This window comes from Haemorhous mexicanus, chromosome 7, assembly GCF_027477595.1.
Source record: "Haemorhous mexicanus isolate bHaeMex1 chromosome 7, bHaeMex1.pri, whole genome shotgun sequence".
Classification (NCBI taxonomy): Eukaryota; Metazoa; Chordata; class Aves; order Passeriformes; family Fringillidae; genus Haemorhous; species Haemorhous mexicanus.
Window position 1 is genome coordinate 41,991,622 of NC_082347.1, and position 19,278 is coordinate 42,010,899.

General features: G+C 55.0%; 1 protein-coding gene across 1 annotated transcript in view; it reads right to left on the reverse strand.

Annotated features, from left to right (window-relative positions):
* Positions 1-251: 251 nt before the first annotated feature.
* Positions 252-19,278, reverse strand: part of TCERG1L (transcription elongation regulator 1 like) — a 49,019-nt gene continuing 29,992 nt past the window's right edge. Inside the window, exons 6-13 of the mRNA XM_059852251.1 lie at positions 16,543-16,637; positions 15,353-15,441; positions 12,840-12,994; positions 9,758-9,827; positions 8,581-8,716; positions 5,253-5,342; positions 2,612-2,730; positions 252-1,170 (exon numbers count right to left, since the gene is read on the reverse strand). Coding sequence (XP_059708234.1) covers positions 1,014-1,170; positions 2,612-2,730; positions 5,253-5,342; positions 8,581-8,716; positions 9,758-9,827; positions 12,840-12,994; positions 15,353-15,441; positions 16,543-16,637 — 911 coding nt within the window. The 3' untranslated portion in view covers positions 252-1,013. The remainder of the gene's footprint in view (positions 1,171-2,611; positions 2,731-5,252; positions 5,343-8,580; positions 8,717-9,757; positions 9,828-12,839; positions 12,995-15,352; positions 15,442-16,542; positions 16,638-19,278) is intronic.

Consider the following 19,278-nt stretch of genomic DNA (forward strand, 5'->3'; position numbering starts at 1 on the left):
GGTTTTCCATCTCTCCAGTAAAAATCACCAGCCCTGTGTTATTTTCCCCATTATTTCCCGGAATCCCAGAGTGTCCTGGGCTGGAAGGGACCCACAAGGATCCAGTCCAACCCCTGACCCTGCACAGACACCCCAACAACCCCCACCCCATCCCTGACAGCATTTTCCGCTTGAGTTCTGGCAAAAAAAAACCAAACTCTTCAAAACTCTTCTTTGCCCCTGAAATGCCCCTGAAAACAGGCTTGAAATGCTTCTTAATTACAAAAGTTAAATATTTATTTATACAAATATGATGAGAAAAATCTCATGCAGACTCTTCACACACAGGAACAGAACCCAAATCCAACTGGGATGGCTTCACCACAGAACTGGGGTTGGAAGGCTGAGGGGAACCCTGCCACGGCAAGGTCTGGGCCGGAGAGTTCTCCTACGGAACATGTGCCAGGGTTTCCACACTCTTCACCAAGATTTACAAGGAATAGCTGATTACTACTACTCAAGGACTGCACAGAGACGGATGAGCAGCGGGAGCGGGTCCTGCAGACCACCAGACCCCACTCACTTGGTGGAAATGCAGAGGTGCCAAAAGATTGCTTGAGATAATTCCCCTAAATGATGGAAATGCCTTGAGATTGCTCTGGATGGCATCTGCTTCTGCTTAATTATAAATCTGCATCGGAGTCATAACTTGTGTATATTACAAGTAATTTGCATAATTAAAACAATTAAGGGATCGACATATCATGGCAATTAGAAATGCATCAAACTCTGGATGTTGTACAAAAGAGAGCTTCAATATGAAACATTAATTCTTTGAGAACAGAGTATCCCTCCCGTTATTCCTGCGGAACGGCCTTCCTGCTGCGGGGGGTGCTCCCCAAACTCCGTTCAGAGGCAGCTGGCCCTGGGACCTCCCACTCCTGGTGGTGCTCTGGGACCGATTCCTCCTTCCCTGGAACCCCTTCCCGCAGCCCAGCCCGGGCACGGGTCTTTATGGCCAGCTTCACTCGCCCTTATCTCATTTTCCGTAGCCTTATCCTGTTTTCCTTGTCCCTCTTTTTGAGGATGAGGATGAACTGGTTGAAGAAATGCTCCTGGTCCTTCTTCTTCTGGACCAGGCGGAAGCGCTGGTCCCGGCCGTGCTTCTCGGCGAACTCCTTGAAGGTTGTCCTGTGGGAAAGGGGACCTGGGGAGCTGGGGCTGTGCCAGCCCAGGCTCCTGCCCTGCACCCACTCCAGGAACCAGCCCCGGGAGCGTGGGACAGGAGCGGGCTGGGGAGTCCTCCTCCTCCTCCTCCTGGGGTGGAGGAAGGTGAGCCCGCACGAGGGCACCGGGGCAGCCAGCGAGGGCTAGGGTGGGATTGCAGAAGGGCTGGTGGCTGGCAGGAGCTGCTGAGCCACTAAAGCCACGCTCACAGGGCAGTGACAAGGAGGTTTTATTTCAGCTCCTGCATCTTTTGTATTTCCAAGGAGAGCTCTCTCCTAGCAGGGTTTCCTACCTTCATTGCCTTTCAGGCTGCATGCCCAGCTCCTTTCCCCAAGGTGACTCTTTGCTTTTTATTGGAAATATTTGGGATTTATTCCTCTCATTGTGTGCCTAAATCAAGGCAGGGAAAGGAGCTTCCTCAGTGCTTTGTTGTCACAGTCGGCTCCCAAAAGCCTTCAGGGGTGAAATGCTCCTGGCCTCTGGGCCAGCACAGCTTTTCCCCTGGGCACTGGGAATATCAGTGCTGGAAGCAGAGTTTGGGTGGGACATCAGCCCAGAATACCCCTAATTTCGTTGTAAAATGTTTCCTGTAATTACAATTATTCCAGCCCCACGTGCTGTTTGCATCCGTGTGCCCACGCAGGTCGTGCTGAATAATTATCTGCATGTTTTATCAGAGAAAACAGTCATTTCTTTGTTCCAGCAAGTTAACAATATTTATAATATAAACCCCTTTATTTTCATGTAATTTACAAATGAGAAAGCACTGCCCTAAGCACTGCCACTGCCACTGTGTGAGTCTGGATCCATCACGAGAAAAACAAAGTAAAACATAGATTGTGCCTTGCACGCTGTATTTTAATTTAATCACAGAATTGTGGAGCCACAGAAGGGTTTGGGTTGGGAGGAATCTCACAGATCATCTTGTTCCAACCCCCTGCCATGGGCAGGGACACATTCCATGAATTTAATGGCGTGGCATTAACAGGAACTTTGAGAAATTATATTTCTCTTCCACCAAAGCCCAAGAATAGATGCAATTTCTGAGTAATTACACCTGCATGTGTAATATGGATGAGACTGAGCACTGTGGTACTGATTTTCCATAAGTAATGGGTGTTCTATAATCACTGCATATACAGGAATATAAAATAAATGTGCTGTGCAAAGTGCTGCACATTCTGAGGGAGAGAGGGAGAGGGGAAGGGACAGAGAGGGAGTGGGAGACACAGATGGAATATTTCCTCTCCCAGGAATACAACAAAATACTGGAAAATACCAGGGAAGAGATGCCACCCCAGCATTGGAACTGGCATCTTCCCCTTGCTAGGAAGAATTCTGGGCTGAAAAGCTCAGCCTAAATGACAAAGCCGAGCTTCCCAACCCTTCCTAAGGCAACACCCACCTTGGGGATAACTTGGATTCTTCCAGAAGCTTCTTGAATTCTTCCTTGGCCAACAGCAGCTTGTTCTTCTTCTCTTTGTACTCCTCCCTGACCCGGGTCTTGACAAACTGCTCGAAAATCTGGCCAGGGAAGGGAGCCAGGACAAGGAGTTATGGACAAAGCCTTGGGGGTTTTGGCAAGCTCAGGGCCTGCAGTCCTCATCTGCCTCCCCACGTGTGCAGGAGTTTTTATTCCATCACCTCCAAGGACTGGCCCTCTGGCCTGGCTGCAGTGGGGCATTTCATCAAAGGGAGCAGTGTTGATATTGATCCCAGAGCCCCCGACTGGTTTGGGCAGGAAGGACTCAAAGCCCAGCCCAGCCACCCCCTCCATGGCTGACAAAATGATTCCATGGCTCCAGGGAATGTCTCTTGATTGACTCATCATGCCCAGGTGTTGGCCTTGCCCATTCCCTGAAATAAATCCCAAACTCCCTGCTCAGGCTCTTCAGCAGCACTTTCCATCCTGGCAGCTCCTCATACTTTTTCATTCCTGTATATCCTGATTATTTTGTTTTGCTTTTTTTTCCTTAGGAAAGGAGATATTGGAAAGGGAGCAAATGAAGATGTATGTGCCCAGTCCTGTGGTAAATACCTACAGGAAGCTCTCTGGAGCACCACGGGACAATATGGAATAAGTTCATTTTTCATCCTGTTTATTTAAAAAATGGGCGATTCAATATTAAAAATTATTCCTTCTGCAGGATGACAAAAGACTTTTAAGGAAGAGAAATAACCACAGAACAGCACTTTCACCTTCTCTGCAAATCTCTGCATCTCACCTGAATTCTGTAGACTCACCTGCAGACTTTGGATCCATTTGTGATAATTAATGCCCAAATTGTCAAGGCAGCAGAGCCCCACATCCCTTTGGAGCTCCCCAGAAAAACCCAACCCTTGCAGAAAGCCCCCAGCCAGGCCCCAGTGCCCTGTCCAGTGGGGTCAGCACCAAACCCTGCCAGACTCCTGGGAAAGGTCCTAAACAATGGAAATCCAGCAGTGTCTCTGCACCATCCCAATAATCCAGGGCAGAACCATTCCTTTGGGGCCATTTCCCTCCTACAGCCAGGTCCCCATTCCCAGGTCCCCATTCCCAGGTCCCCCTTCCCAGATCCCCCATTCCCAGGTCCCCATTCCCAGGTCCTCCATTCCCAGGTCCCCATTCCCAGGTCCCCATTCCCAGGTCCTCCATTCCCAGGAGCTGTTCCTGCACCCCAAGGGTTCCTGTGATCAAACCTTGGAGCACCTGCTTGTCCAAGGAGAGAGCCCTGGGAACCACAGAAAATCCTGAGTGGGAAGGGACTCACAGGGATCACAGAGTCCAGATCCCCAACCCCCAAACCCCACAGAGCCCAGCTCCCAGACCCCCAAACCCCACAGAGTCCAGCTCCCAGACCCCCAAATCCCACAGAGCCCAGCTCCCAGACCCCCAAACCCCACAGAGCCCAGCTCCCAGACCCCCAAACCCCACAGAGCCCAGCTCCCAGACCCCCAAACCCCACAGAGTCCAGCTCCCAGATCCCCCAAACCCCACAGAGCCCAGCTTCCAGACCCCCAAACCCCACAGAGCCCACCTCCCAGACCCCCAAACCCCACAGAGCCCAGCTCCTAGACCCCCAAACCCCACAGAGCCCAGCTCCCAGACCCCCAAACCCCACAGAGTCCAGCTCCCAGACCCCCAAACCCCACAGAGCCCAGCTTCCAGACCCCCAAACCCCACAGAGCCCAGCTCCCAGACCCCCAAACCCCACAGAGCCCAGCTCCCAGACCCCCAAACCCCACAGAGTCCAGCTCCCAGACCCCCAAACCCCACAGAGTCCAGCTCCCTAACCCCCAAACCCCACAGAGCCCAGCTCCCAGACCCTCAAACCCCACAGAGTCCAGCTCCCAGACCCCCAAACCCCACAGAGTCCAGCTCCCTAACCCCCAAACCCCACAGAGCCCAGCTCCCTGACCCCCAAACCCCACAGAGCCCAGCTCCCTAACCCCCAAACCCCACAGAGCCCAGCTCCCAGACCCCCAAACCCCACAGAGTCCAGCTCCCTGACCCCCAAACCCCAGAGTCCAGCTCCTAGACCCCCAAACCCCACAGAGTCCATCTCCTAGACCCCCAAACCCCACAGAGCCCAGCTCCCTGACCCCCAAACCCCACAGAGCCCAGCTCCCAGACCCCCAAACCCCACAGAGCCCAGCTCCCCGACCCCCAAACCCCACAGAGCCCAGCTCCCAGACCCCCAAACCCCACAGAGTCCAGCTCCCAGACCCCCAAACCCCACAGAGCCCAGCTCCCAGACCCCCAAACCCCACAGAGCCCAGCTCCCCGACCCCCAAACCCCACAGAGCCCAGCTCCCAGACCCCCAAACCCCACAGAGCCCACCTCCCCGACCCCCAAACCCCACAGAGCCCAGCTCCCAGACCCCCAAACCCCACCCTGTGCCTGGTGAGCATCCCCCCGAGGGGCAGAGCCAAAGCTGTGAGTGTCCCCAGGGAAATTCTGATGTGGTGGAATTCTTTTGCCCTCCCAGGATAACTGCTGCAGGATCCTGCTTGGTCTGGGGGGTGCTGGCTGCAGCCAGGCCGGGCTGGGGCACGGGGCACTCACCTGCTTCCTCTCCTCGGGGTTGAGCAGGAGGTAGCGTGGGTCAAACACGATCTTGTGCAGCTCCTTCTCCCACGTGGAGAACGCCGACACCTGGGCACACACAGCAGGGTTTTACCTGCCTGGCCAAGGAGTGAATGCTGCCGAGCTGAGCAGCCCTGGGCAGCACTCCTGGCACGGCTGAAGGTGGATTTTAACCTCTGGCAGAGCTCTGGTGGCCCCTCAGGCCAGGATGGGTTTGCTCCTCAGCGAGGCTCTGGAGGTGCTCCCTCCCCAGCCGTGCTGGAGGCACTGCAGCAGGCAGGAAAGGCCATTCTGTGCTGCTGCTTGGGCAGCAGAGGCTCCAGTGCCCACCAAAGGGACAATTCCAGCTCCAGAGCTGGAACTGGGACCCAGCTGAGGCACACAGGGAGAGCTGGCAGTGAACACCCCCAGAGCACCACAGCCACTGGGATGGGAATGTGCCATCCTGCAGGGCTGCTTCCAGCCTCGTGGGGTCATGGGATCACAGAGCACTTTGGGCTGGAAGGCACCTCAGAGACCACCCAGATCCACCCCCTGCCTGGGCAGGGACAATTCCACCAGCTCAGAAGCTTCTACAGCATCCCTGCTAATTCACTGGTGACAGAAGAATCTGAAGGAAATAAAATATTCTAATCACTCCAACTAATTACAAAAGAGTGAATTCACTAAAAAAAAAAAAAGAAAGGATGTGAAGTGTAATTAAACAGTAATTAACACTCCAGCAGGAAAGCTCTGATGAAGCAAAGTGGCTTTAAGTGGACTCATTTTCCTCTCAGAGTGGCTTGAGAGTGGAAAATCCAAAGCTCAGGCAGCCTTTGGGATCTGAGACCTTTGGGATCCCCAGAGCCCAGGCTGCCTTTGGGGTCTGAGACCTTTGGGATACCCAGAGCCCAGGCTGCCTTTGGGGTCTGAGACCTTTGGGATCCCCAGAGCCCAGGCTGCCTTTGGGGTCTGAGACCTTTGGGATCCCCAGAGCCCAGGCTGCCTTTGGGGTCTGAGACCTTTGGGATCCCCAGAGCCCAGGCTGCCTTTGGGGTCTGAGACCTTTGGGATACCCAGAGCTTGAGCTGCCTTTGGGGTCTGAGACCTTTGGGATACCCAGAGCCCAGGCTGCCTTTGGGCTCTGAGACCTTTGGGATCCCCAGAGCCCAGGCTGCCTTTGGGCTCTGAGACCTTTGGGATCCCCAGAGCCCAGGCTGCCTTTGGGGTCTGAGACCTTTGGGGTACCCAGAGCCCAGGCTGCCTTTGGGATCTGAGACCTTTGGGATACCCAAAGCTTGAGCTGCCTTTGGGGTCTGAGACCTTTGGGGTACCCAGAGCTCCCCTCCCTGTGTCCCCCTGTCCTGAGCTCTGGGGTTTCCAGCACCAGGAATTCTCTTTTCCTGGTGTCTTTCACACTCTCCTGGCCATCAGCTTTGTTCCCTGCACAAATCCCCCTCTGAGCAGAGGCTAATTAAGCTCAGACTAGTTCATCACATAATCATTCCAGCTGATGATTTTGTGCTTAGCAATTATTACACTGCACATTTGGCAAACATCACCCAAAATAACCTGGTATTTCTGATTTCATTCCAGGTACACTTCACACACAAATCCCCCTCTCTCCCCAGGATTAAGAAGGGAGAACCTAGAGAAAAAACACCCCCTGGAATCCTTTCAGAAGCCCTGAGAGCAGCCCAGCAGGGAGAAATTTCCTGGAAATGCTGGCTTAGAACATGGATATTTTGATGCTGGGTGGGAGAGGGAGCCAGGAGGAACCTTAAATTTTCCTCTTCCTCTTAAATTTTGTGGAAACTTTGGAACTTCCAGAAGAATATCCAGATTACATTTTGACAGAGGAAAACCCACCCCAGACTTCAGAATAAAGAGTGCCTGTGTCTTGGAGCTCCCCCAAACCCCCTCTATTTTTAAAATGTTACAATAAATATTCTTCTCTTGACATAATTTCTGTAGGAAGCTGCAGAACTCCACTGGCAAACTCCATCTGCTTCGAGCTCTTTGTGATTCCATCCAGCAGCTCCTTGAGGAGGAAAGGGCAGGGGATGGTCATTAAATAATCAGATTTAAATGGCATTAATGGTCTCCCTGTGCTTCAGCCACGCCAAGCAGCTGCTGCTGAGCTGGACAGTTGGAAAATGTTCAGGGTAAAAGCAAAGGAACCTCTTCTCTCCTCATTTTTAAACATCAGCAAACCCAAACAGTGAATTTCCCAAATTTCTTTACTTTAGGAGCAAATCTTACATAGGAACACCTGAGAATCCTGTTCTAGAACACCCCTAATCCTTCCAAATACTGACCCATTGCCCCCCGAGTTCCCACCTGCCAGCAAAGTCCTCACCCAGGGCTCCTTCATGGCCCTTCTGCATTTCTGCAGCATAAATAACAAGCTGTATTAATAAAGCAGCTCTGGCGTGGGGATAATTCATTGCTGAGCTGCTGAAGCTCTAATTATCCCCCTTTAAAGCCTGCTGATTGCTGGGATAAATTTTATAGGCTTTAGTGCCTGACAAGAGCCACCTTGGGCTGTATTTCCTGCAGGAGTGATATTCCCTTTATGGGATGCACGTGGCAGTGTGGGGGAGGCAGAGGATCTGCAGCCACTGCTCATTTTACACCTCCCTGTCCCCCCCGAGCCCAAACCCAGAGCATTCCCTGTTCCTGCAGCTCGGAACAGCTGGAACCATCTCCAGAACATCCTTCCCCAAGGATCTGGATAAGCATGAATGGCTTTATGCTGCTAGAGGGTGGGGTTAGATGGGATTTTGGGCAGGAATTGTTCCCTGGCAGGGTGGGCAGGCCCTGGCCCAGGGTGCCCAGAGCAGCTGGGGCTGCCCCTGGATCCCTGGCAGTGCCCAAGGCCAGGCTGGACACTGGGGCTGGGAGCACCTGGGGCAGGGGAAGGTGTCCCTGCCATGGCAGGGGTGGCACTGGGTGGGCTGTGAGATCCTTTCCACCCCAGACCACTCATGATCCCACGATTTTGGATGGGCAGCCAGTGAAATTGGCTCCCCCGTGCTGGAGTCCCTGGGGTTTGTGGTGATGGACACCCCAGAGCTGACCAGGACAGCTCAGTGCCCACAGCCCCACGTCCCTCTGAGCCCCTGGCCTGTGGGAGAGCTGCTGCCTCTGGGCATCCCTGGGGTGTCTCTGGGATTTGTCCCAGTTCCCAGGGGTGGCAGTGGGGACACCGACGGTGTCACCAGCCCCAGGGCCCAGGGACAGAACCCTGGCGTGGTTCCTGCCATGGCTGCTGGGCCAGGGCAGGGCTCCAGGGCTGTGCTGTGTCCCAGGAAGGGCTGCTCCTTACCCCCCTCTCCAGCAGCATGTCCCTGAAGTGGGTGATCCTCTCCTCCAGGGGCGGTGAGATCCGCGGGGCCGAGCCTTCCTCCCCTGCCTGCTCCTCCTCAGCGCCGGCCGGGCCCGCAGCCTGGCACTCCTCTGTTCTGGACAGGGCAACACACACAGGGGTCAGCCACGCTCCCTGCACAGGGACTGCATCCTTTGGATCCTTTAGTCCTGCCTGGGACATCCCAGAACCTCCCACGCTGGCAGCTGGGCACCACACCTGGGCTGGAGGAGCTGCAGCAGCTCCTGCTGAGGCAGGAGGGTCACTCGGGGCCACCAGAGGGACCTGACACCCAAGCTCAAGGTGCAGCAAAGGGACAGCTTCATACAGCCCTGCCAAGGAGGGGGGACCATAAAGGGGGCATTTTCACATGCCAAAAATCACAATAAAGGATCCAGTCCAGCACAGCTGTAATAATCCACTGATGCCTCAGGTTTGGCTTTTCTGTGTTTCACATTCTGTGCTGCTTTAGTGTGAGGGTCTGAGCTTCACATCAGGGCATGGTGAGCTCTGTGCACAGAGCAGGGAGACAAAACAATTCCTGCTCCAGCTGGGCACCAAGGACAAATGAGCCAAATCTCAGGCCAGGAGCACAAACCCCGTGGGCTGGAGAGAGAAAAACAAGGGTGGGAGTGCCTGGGCTAAAGCTGGGCTGGGACAATGAACTGCAAGGTGCAAATGGAGCAGAGCTGATCCCAGGGACAGACCCCGTGCCCGGCCGTGCATTTTGGGGCCATTTTGGGTCATCTTGGGGGCAGCCCTGGCTGGGCTCTGGTGCTGCCCAAGGTGGGTCCATGGAGGAGATCCTTGGAATCAATCCCTGCTTTATTCTGTGACTCTGCCCAGTCCCTGCTCTGGGTCAGCCCTCTCGAGGCCTCCCCAGCACAAAGGCTGTGCCTGCCCCCTCAGAAGGATGTCTGGCACAGAGCTGGGCAGCCTGCACAGCCCAGAGCTGCATTTTCATGGTGCCTTCAGGAGAGTGTGAGGGGAAACAGAGAATCCTGGCCCTGGTGAGGACTGGACACCCAGAGAATGCTCCCATCATTCACCCACACAGATCCAAAACTGCTTTAACTTGCCCTTCTTTGTACCAGCCCTTCCCACTGTTAGACAGAGACAAGGAAACTTTAGGACTCACTTATTTCTCTTGGTTTTGATGCTCAGATCATCATTTTCATCCCCTGGACAAGAGCTAACACACTTGTCTGCTGAAAAGAAATAAGTCATTATCAAATTTGAACGAGATAAATGGGAATACAAATTCCTCAGATTGACTTCTCTTCCCTGTCTCTGCTGCTCAGTATTTCCTGGCTTTCACCCCCACAGAGGGTTTTAGAAATAACAAGTATTTTGTAAAATCCTCAGAATTGCCTTCATCCAAATGGAAGCCACAGCAATAAAGTGACCGTTTCCAGCCAGCAAAATTCCTCATTTTTCATTCATGACATGATTGCTTTAAATCTTATTATTGTTTCACCTGATCCTCCCTCCTCCCTTCCCTTCAAAATGCACCTGAAGACATTCCTGCAAAGTCATTTCTGTGCTAGCAGCCTGAATGATCTCCTGGAGGTAACTCTGTCCCATTTCTCCTGCTGGGATCAGCCAGTCTCAGGCTGCTTTCCCAGCAATTCCAGCAGCACCTGGCAGGGCCGGGGAGATCCAGCACCCCCCAGACTCCTGAGGCTGCAGAGCAGCTCCAAGGCCAGGCCACCCCCATGGACACAGGTCCATGAGGGACTCCGAGCTTGGATTTTCAGTCACAGACAAGGGAAACAAATCTGAATTCTGAAACCTTTTCTGCTCCCCTCTACCAGCTGCAGCTCTCACCAAAAGTCAGATCCCTGCAGTGGCTGCCCTGGAGGGTCCCCAGCACGTGGGCTGGCAAATATTCACGTGCTGGATCCAGGGATGGGCTTCAGCCTCTTGTCTGAGTGCCAAAGGGCCCCAAATCCCTGGGGGAATTCAGTAAGTGACAGCAGCACTGGTTTCAGGGGGAGTTCTACAGCTGTGTCCAGGCAGGCTGGACACTGGGCTGGGAGCACCTGGGACAGGGGAAGGTGTCCCTGCCATGGCAGGGGTGGAATGGGTGGGATTTGGGGTCCCTCCCAACCCAACCATTCCATGATTTGGTGACTCCATAATGTCCATTTTCTGTTAATTAGCTGGAAAATCCTCCTCAGCCCGAGCAGCTGAGGCAGAGAGCACAGCAGATCAGCTGCTCTGGGCCCTGGGGGAGCTGCCCTGCTCCCCAGCCCCACGGCATGGCCTGATGGGACCCCGTCAGGGAGGAGCCACATCAACCTCCTGGAACAAACACTTGGGGGAGGAGCAGTAGTTGAGAAATGAGCAATTTCTCATTTATGCCCAAATTTAAAAAGCACTTGATCCTTCAGCAGAGACAACCCCGAGCATCCCGTGGGTAACTTTGCTTGACATCTTTTTTTTTTTTTTTTTTTTTAAGATGTTTGATTTGAAAATTCTAATTAAATCTCAGCAGCAGCCACTCAGCTAAATAAATGTGGGAAGCATTGTTGGGAACACTCAGCTCGTTTGCGTTATTTATTTACTGGAGATTACAAGCTAAGAGAAGAGGTAACAAATAATCCCCCTCACCTCAGAGCTAATCTATACTAATTATGAACTGCTCCAACCCTGAGCAACCACAGGGCCCAATTATAGCAGGGAGGATTAAGATATTTAACAACAATGGAAGTCATGGCCATAAAAAACCAGGAGCATGAATCAAATCATTGTGGTAGAGATAATAAATGGAAAGGATGGAGCACAGCAAAAAATAGATTTTTGAAGTGGCACCTCTCAGCCCTGAGTTAAGACTCTTTTGTTAATTAATTACAGAGCAGGAACAATGATAGAGACCATGAACAATGACCCTCAGCTTTGTCTCTGGCCATCCCTTGGCAGGAATTCACTGAGCTTGCAGCAGATCCTGCAATTAAAAGCTCTGTTTTCCTCCTGAAGAATGAATTTCAGCAGATAGGCTTTGGAGGAATTTCATCCACAGCTAAAGCTCTTCAAGCCATACACAAAAATTATACAGAAATGTACACACAAGCACCTGCTGTGGAAATTCAGAGAGGAAAAATGGAATTACAGGCTGTGTCATCTGGAGGACACAGACAGAACCCTCCTTGGAGCTGCTTTTCTGCTGACAGAGAAGCTGAAAATGGCTCACTTTTATCTCCCTGCAGGCACAGGGCTGCTTGTTCTGTGGGGTTTGCAGGGGTTCTGTGGGGTTTGCAGGGGTTCTGTGGGGTTTATAGCAGTTATTTGGGGTTTGCAGAGGTTAATTAGGGGTTTGCAGTGGTTCATTAGGGTTTGCAGTGACTCATTGGGGTTTGCAGGGGTTCTTTGGGGTTTGCAGTGGTTCATTAGGGTTTGCAGTGGCTCATTGGGGTTTGCAGTGACTCATTGGGGTTTTCAGGGGTTCACTGGCAGCTGTCCCCCTGGACCAAAGCCAGTGGCCAACCCTGGTGCCCAGGGGGACAGGGCAGGTCCTGCAGCAGCCTGGCAGTGCCACCACCCCAATTCAGTTACAAAACACAGCACTTGGAAACAGCCACTTGAAAAAAGTCCTGCTTTTTTCCCCCTGCCCACCAAGGAACAAGCAGCAGCTGGAGGATGTGACTGTTCTTTCACCACCAAACCCAGAACATCCAAGAATCCCGAGCAGCCAGCCAAGGGCAGGAGCAGTTGCAAGGACTGCCATGGCTGATGTCCCCAGCAAGGGACAGCCCTCCAGTACAGGCAGTGTGGAGCCTCAGGGGCACTGACACGGACACAGCAGCTCGCAGGAGCAGGGAGCCTTTCTCCCAAACCTCCCTGCTGGGATTTCCTGCTGCACAGCTCGGCTGGGTGATCCTCAGCCACGGGGTGCTTTGGGAGCAGGGAGCCATGCTAATGCACGCCCTGAACTCGGGCAGTGAAGCACACTGTGCCTCCTGAGAGGGACTGCAGCCAGCAGAGATCCAGCTCCTGCAGGAGGCCTCCTGCTTCTTCTCTGCAGCAGGGAGGAGGCTCAGAGCCCAGCCCAGCATTGCAGGGAAAACCAGGAATTTGTGACAAACATCGATTTCCCTGCGTGGGGAATGTCCCCAGGCTGCCCTCCTTAACTCAGGGTCTCACACCTCCAGGAGCACACCCAGCCCAGCTCCAGGGGCTCCTGGGGCTCGGGGAGAGGGGAACAAGGCCAGGTTGGTTACTTGCTGCAGCCTCCAGCTTGCGCTTGTGCGGGGGGTCCTCGAGCAGCCGCTTGATGTCCCCGCGGTGCCTCAGGTCCAGCGGCCGCTCCCACACTGACAGCTGCATGCTGGGGTTGAAGAAGAACACCCGGTCATCTCCAGTCCAGACCACACACCTGCTCCAAGAGACAGACCGGCCTCAGAGCCTGGCCAGAGACCAGGAATGTGCCCACAGCGGGGGCACTGCAGCCCTGGGACACGCGGGGACACCTGGGGACACCCCAGGCAGACCCCTGGGACAGCTCAGGCACACCCCGAGCACACCACAGGGACACCTGAGGACAGCCCAGGGACACTCCAGGCACACCACAGGGACACCTGGGACAGCTCAGGCACACCCCGAGCACACCCCAGGGACACTCCAGACACACCACAGGGACACCCCGGCCTGGCCCTGCCCTGCCAGCCCTCCCCAGCAGCCCGGGCAGGGAGCTCTGTCCTCCCCCACCCCCGGGCACAGGAAGGGCAGAAACAGCCCAGAAAAGGTGAAATATTCTGGCAGGGAAGGCCAGAAGAACCAGGGGGGGCCATGGTGCTCCCATGAGGACCCCCACAGGAAAAGGCATTCCAGGTTCTGCAGCCAGGGGCAGGAGCTGGGGCACTGTGTGACACCTGCCTGGATGCCACGGGCTGGCACGTGGCCATGGGAGCCTCACCTGCTGTGTGGTGGGGAAAGGGGCAACCACAGCAGCCCCGTGCCATCCCCATGGCATCACCATGACATTACCATGGCAACTGTGTGCCAATCCCATGGCATCCCAATGACATCCGTGTGCCCTGTGCCATCCCCGTGCCATCCCCATGGCCTCCCAGCCAGCTCCCACCTCCTGTGGCAGGTGCCCCCAGCCCAGCAGCCTGCCCCAAGTGTTTAGGATGGAATTAGGGCTCTGTTAGGGATGTGCCAAACGTGACTGAGCTGTGCAGCCCCAGCTGCAGCCCCTGGGCTTGGCCAGGGCAAACCTGGAGGGCAGCAGTTCAGCTCCTGGACCTGACATTCATTTGGAATCAGCCAAAATAATATGAAAATAACTATTGCACCATGTTTAACAGACATCCAAAGACCTGGGGATGTGCATCCTAAATTTATATGTAAATAAACAAACAGAACTTCCATCCCAGGCTGGTGCCTCCTGAATCCCAACGAGAGCTAAACCCCCTGGCTGAGGCACACACACACTGCTGGGAGGAAAACGTGGCTGGCTCTGAAGCAAAAATACCTGGAAGGAACAAACCTTACAGTTACCAGCTCTGATGCTTATTGTTATTAAAAGCAGGGAGCAAAGCTGGGTTTAAAAGGACCTGGTCCAGGTGAAGGACTGGAAATAGGAGAAGTGCTCCCTCACTGCAGGAGGAGGAGTTATAAAATAACCCAGCACACCCCCTGTAGGAAGGTAAGATCCCAGAAAACTGGCTGTACAAACCCATGGGAGGTTTGGCATCCTGGATTCAGTGACATTCACATGATAAATATCCTTAATCACCTTTCTAACTCATTATCTATGGAACTCTATATACTACACAGTACTATACCATACTACTAGTACTATGCTAGTACTATACTATGCTAAAAATACTGCAGGAACACTTCATGTTTCTTTCCCTGCACAAGGGTTTGGATCACAAACCCCTGGCTCTCTCACATCAGAGGTTCCTTCTCAGAAGTGGAATGATTTGAAGAGTTCTGGACTGTGGGAAGCTCTGTTCTCCCAGAAACCCTGAGCCCCTCCTGGAGAGCACCACGGGTATGGGCAGAACAGTCCAAAGCAGGCTCCAGAAGCACCCCAGCTCTTGTGGAAGGAAGGGGAGATCCAGGAATTCAGGTAGAGAGCCAGGCTGGGCTGGCAGGGTCAGATGGATCCCTGGATGTGCCCACAGCAAGGCTGGATGGGGCTGGGAGCAAAGGACCCATGGGTGTCAGCCCCTAGGAATAAACTAAATGAACTAAACCAGGTATAAACTAATTATTCTAGGGGTCAGGGAGATATAAATCCTCCTACCAACCACTCAGGCCACAAAGTGCAGAGAGGTTTGTCTATTTAAAAATGCCACAAGAGCTTGACCCAGCTCCTGCTGTCAGTGCTCGGGGCATGAGGACCACGAGGCACAGCCTGTGTCAGACAGACAGACAGACAGACAGACAGACAGACCCTGCACCATGCACGGCAGGCAGGGTCACCCACTGCCACCAAGGAGCTGGGACAGGCAGGAGCTGGCCCTGGAAAGCAGCACCACCTCTTACAAGTGCTGCTTTCCCCCTCTGCCCCAGCCCAGAGCCAGCCCAGCTGGGGCACACAGGGTTAACAAAGCCTGCAGAGCCAGGTTTGGCTCCTACTCCCTCCCACACCCTCCTCAGGCCGTGGGGGATGGAAAAGCTCTGCCAGGAGCTCCCAGCCATGCTGCTGAGGCCCTGGCAGTGCTGTCCCCCTGTGCCAGCCCAGGAAGGCTCCTGGGGAAGGGCGCTGGCAGCTCCTCACCACGGCGATCCTGGCACGGGGGCCGATGCCACGGGCTTGTTCCCGCTGGGAGCGCTGTCAGCCTCGCTCAGGAGCTTGAAGGAGTGACCCTGGGGACACAGAGGGATGGGTCAGCACACAGGGCAGGTGCACAGAGCTGCTCTGGGGGTACAAATCCCCCCCTGGCCTGCAGGGGGTCACCCTGTGGCCAGAATTGCAGGGGAGGCTTTATGGACAGCCAGCTGCCTCTGGAGCAGCCCAGATAAATGGGGATTATAAAAATGCCTCCCCACTTAAAACAGCACACATGGAAAAGCAGCCAAGCAGTTCTGTCCATGGCACAGGGGGCGAGGGACAACCCCGAGGGTGGCACCCCCCAGGCCAGGAACCAGCCCAGGAGCAGGGGGTGCTCCCCAGGGTCAGGGGGGCCCTGTGCCAGCCCTGCTCCTTCCAGCACCTCCTCTGGGGCTGCTCAGGGACATCACCATTGCAGGAGTGACTGACTGTCCCCCAGCTGTTCCTCTGTCCCCAGCACACAGCAAAAACAATCTGGAGCTGCTGGAGAGAGTCCGGAGGAGGCACCAAATGATCCCAGGGCTGGAGCCCCTCTGGAGCCAGGCTGGGACACCTGGGGGGGCTCACCTGGGCAGGAGCAGCTCCAGGGAGAGCTCAGAGCCCTGGCAGGGCCTGGAGGGGCTCCAGGAGAGCTGGAGAGGGACTGGGGACAAGGGATGGAGCAACAGCACCCAGGGAATGGCTCCCAGTGCCAGAGGGCAGGGCTGGATGGGATCTTGGGAATTGGGAATTGTTCCCTGGCAGGGTGGGCAGGCCCTGGCACAGGGTGTCCAGAGCAGCTGGGGCTGCCCCTGGATCCCTGGCAGTGCCCAAGGCCAGGCTGGACACTGGGGCTGGGAGCACCTGGGACAGGGGAAGGTGTCCCTGCCATGGCAGGGGTGGCACTGGGTGGGATTTAGGGTTCCTTCCAGCTCAAAGTGCTCTAGGATCCCATGGGGACCAAGCCAGCCCTGAGTGTCCCCCTGATGCCCTGACAGTGCCAGAGCTCCTGCACAGCTCCAAGGGAAATTAAATCCATGGCTCTTTAAATCCCACGGCAGGGAAGGATCCCGAGTGCCCAGCACAGCCCCAGCCAGCCCAGCCCTGACCCCAGTGTGTGCAGCTCAGGGTCCCAGGGCCTCTGGAAGAGGACACACCTTGTCACTGTCACTGCCCGTGGGGACACTCTTCCTCTCCGTGTGCAGGATCAGCGTCGGGGGGCAGGCGGCTCTGCTCGGGCCCTTGCCACGCTCTGTGAGGGAGAGGAGCTCTTTTAACGTGGAATGAACAAACTTACAACCAGCCAGAACTGCTGAACAAACCCCAGCCCGCTGCCCGTGGCTCTGAGCCTCCTCCTGCCCCTTTACTCACAGCCCCTGGGCCCAGGGTGCATCTCCTCTGCAGACACCCCAGACACCCCATGGACACATCCCCAGAGCTCTGCACTGGCCTGGCTGCTGTCCTGAGCCCCCAGGGGACACCCTCAGGGACATCCTCCTCAGGCACACATCCCCTGGCTGCCCCTGGATCCCTGAAGTGGCCCAGGCCAGGCTGGACATTGGGGCTTGGAGCAGCAAAGGTGTCCCTGCCATGGCTGGGGATGGCATGGGATGGCATGGGATGGCATGGGATGGCATGGGATGGCATGGGATGGCATGGGATGGCATGGGATGGCATGGGATGGGATTCCAGCCCAAACCACTCTGGATTCCATGGGGCAGATTCACCTTGAAATGCTGCAATTATTTCAAAATTCCTGCAGGTACAGAACAGGCCCTCATTTGAGTCTGCTTCCCTTGGAATATCTCAGAATAATACCACATTAAATCCATGGCATTTTGCTCAGAAGATGGCTTTATGGGAGCAAAAAAGAAGATTTACAAACCAGAGCCCATAATTTCCATATTAAAGGAGCCAGGAGCAGGCAGCTGCTGATACACATCAAAAGGGGCTCAGAATTCATCTTCCCTCCCTGGATATCTGGTAATTGGGAATCAAAGCCTTCCCAGGCACTCTGGTGCTCTGGACACAGGAGGTGACACCCGGTGCCAGTGCCTCCTCCTGCCTGGCTGCTGGGAGGGGAAGGGCAGCCCTGAGCAAGGCCTGGCACAGAGGGTGGCCCAGGGCCACTGCCAGGGGAGCAGCAGTGCCCCAGGAGCACTCAGAGGGCACAAGCAAAGGCCAGGGGTGCCATTGGTACTTTCACACTCACCATTGACTTGAGAAGCAGCCATGATTTCATCCCTGTGAAATACAGGGTGAATTTCATCCCACAGGCACGGGGGCTCGAGAGACAGGAGACATTCCCTGCCTTGGAAGCTCTGATACAAATCATGGGATGGTTTGGGCTGGAAGGGACACTAAAGCTCACCCCATCCTGCCATGGCAGGGACACCTTCCCCTGTCCCAGGTGCTCCCAGCCCCAGTGTCCAGCCTGGCCTTGGGCACTGCCAGGGATCCAGGGGCAGCTCCAGCTGCTCTGGGCACCTGTGCCAGGGCCTGCCCACCCTGCCAGGCAGGAATACACAGATGTCAGCTGCAGGTGGAAACTGAAACAGGAGCAGAGCCCAAAGCACAGAGCTCTGGCAGCTCTGGTTTGTGCAAAGGCAAGTCCAACCCAGAGCAGTTGCCTTGGTCACTGATCAGTGAGGGTGAGGATGAGGCTCAGAGCAGGGAGGTGCTGCTGTGGGCACAGAGCCCCTCTGCTCCTGAGGGGACACTGCTGCAGCACCCAGGCAGCCTCTGCTCCCTCCTGGGACATCTCCCTCTCCTTTCCCTCCTGAAAAAGCTTCCTCTCCTTTTCCTTCTGGGCATTCTCCCTCTCCTTTCTCTCCTGGGAATCTCCCTCTCCTTCTTCCCCCTGGGAATTCTCCCTCTCCTCTTCCTCCTGGAAAAGCTTCCTCTCCTTTCTCTCCTGGGAATCTCCCTCTCCTTCTCCCCCCTGGGAATTCTCCCTCTCCTCTTCCTCCTGGAAAAGCTTCCTCTCCTTTCCCTCCTGGGAATTCTCCCTGTCCTTTCCCTCCTGGAAAGCTCCCTCCAGCCCAGCCAAGGCCCCAGGGACACCCCTGGGTGCTGCAGCCATGGTGAGCCCTGCAGCAGGCAGCTCCTCGGGCATTCCCGTGTGGAACAGGCTGCCACAGCACTCTGGGCAGTCAGCACGTAGAAAAGAAGATGGGAATAAAAAAAAATAAAAAAGCAAAAGCAAACAACCAATAAAATAAACTAACAAAGGGAAGCCCTGAAGGCCTGTGCACAGCAGGAGCCATTCAGTTTTACACCTGCAGTTGAACACTGAGTGTTTGCCCGCAGTGCAAGGAAAGAGGAAAATATCCAAGGCTGTTCCTCCCTCCCCAGGCTCAGGGATCCCCCCTGGAGTGGGGCTGGCTGGGCCAGGGAGGAGCCCCAGGGCCCCCTGCTTCCCACGTGAACCCCATCAGTGCCTCCCCCATCCCTGGAGACCTCCCCTCCTGTGCCCAGCAGCACCAGGTGTTCACTGGGCACACCTTCACTCTTTGCTCATTCATTACCCTCTCCCCCAGCCTAAGTGCTCAAACTGAGCTGCAGCCTGACAGTGAAGCCAGCATGAGACATTTCCAACTCCTTTTTCACCCCAAAGTCAGCAGCACAGCCAGCACTGGTGAGTTCTGCTCGCTGCTGGAGGATGAGGGGGGTGCAGATAAAGGCTCCTGATGAAAGAGGCTTCTCCCAGGCTCCAGGCAGCACAGGGGCATGAATAATTCACAGCATGGCAAGCAAAGGTGAAGCAGCAAAACTGCCTTGGGTATAGCACAGAGGGTGTCAGGTGTGATCACAAACATCTCCTTAAATGCAGAATTAGAGAGGGAGGGGAAGAGGGAAGATGGATTCAATGCCATGAGGAGCTGTGCACAAGG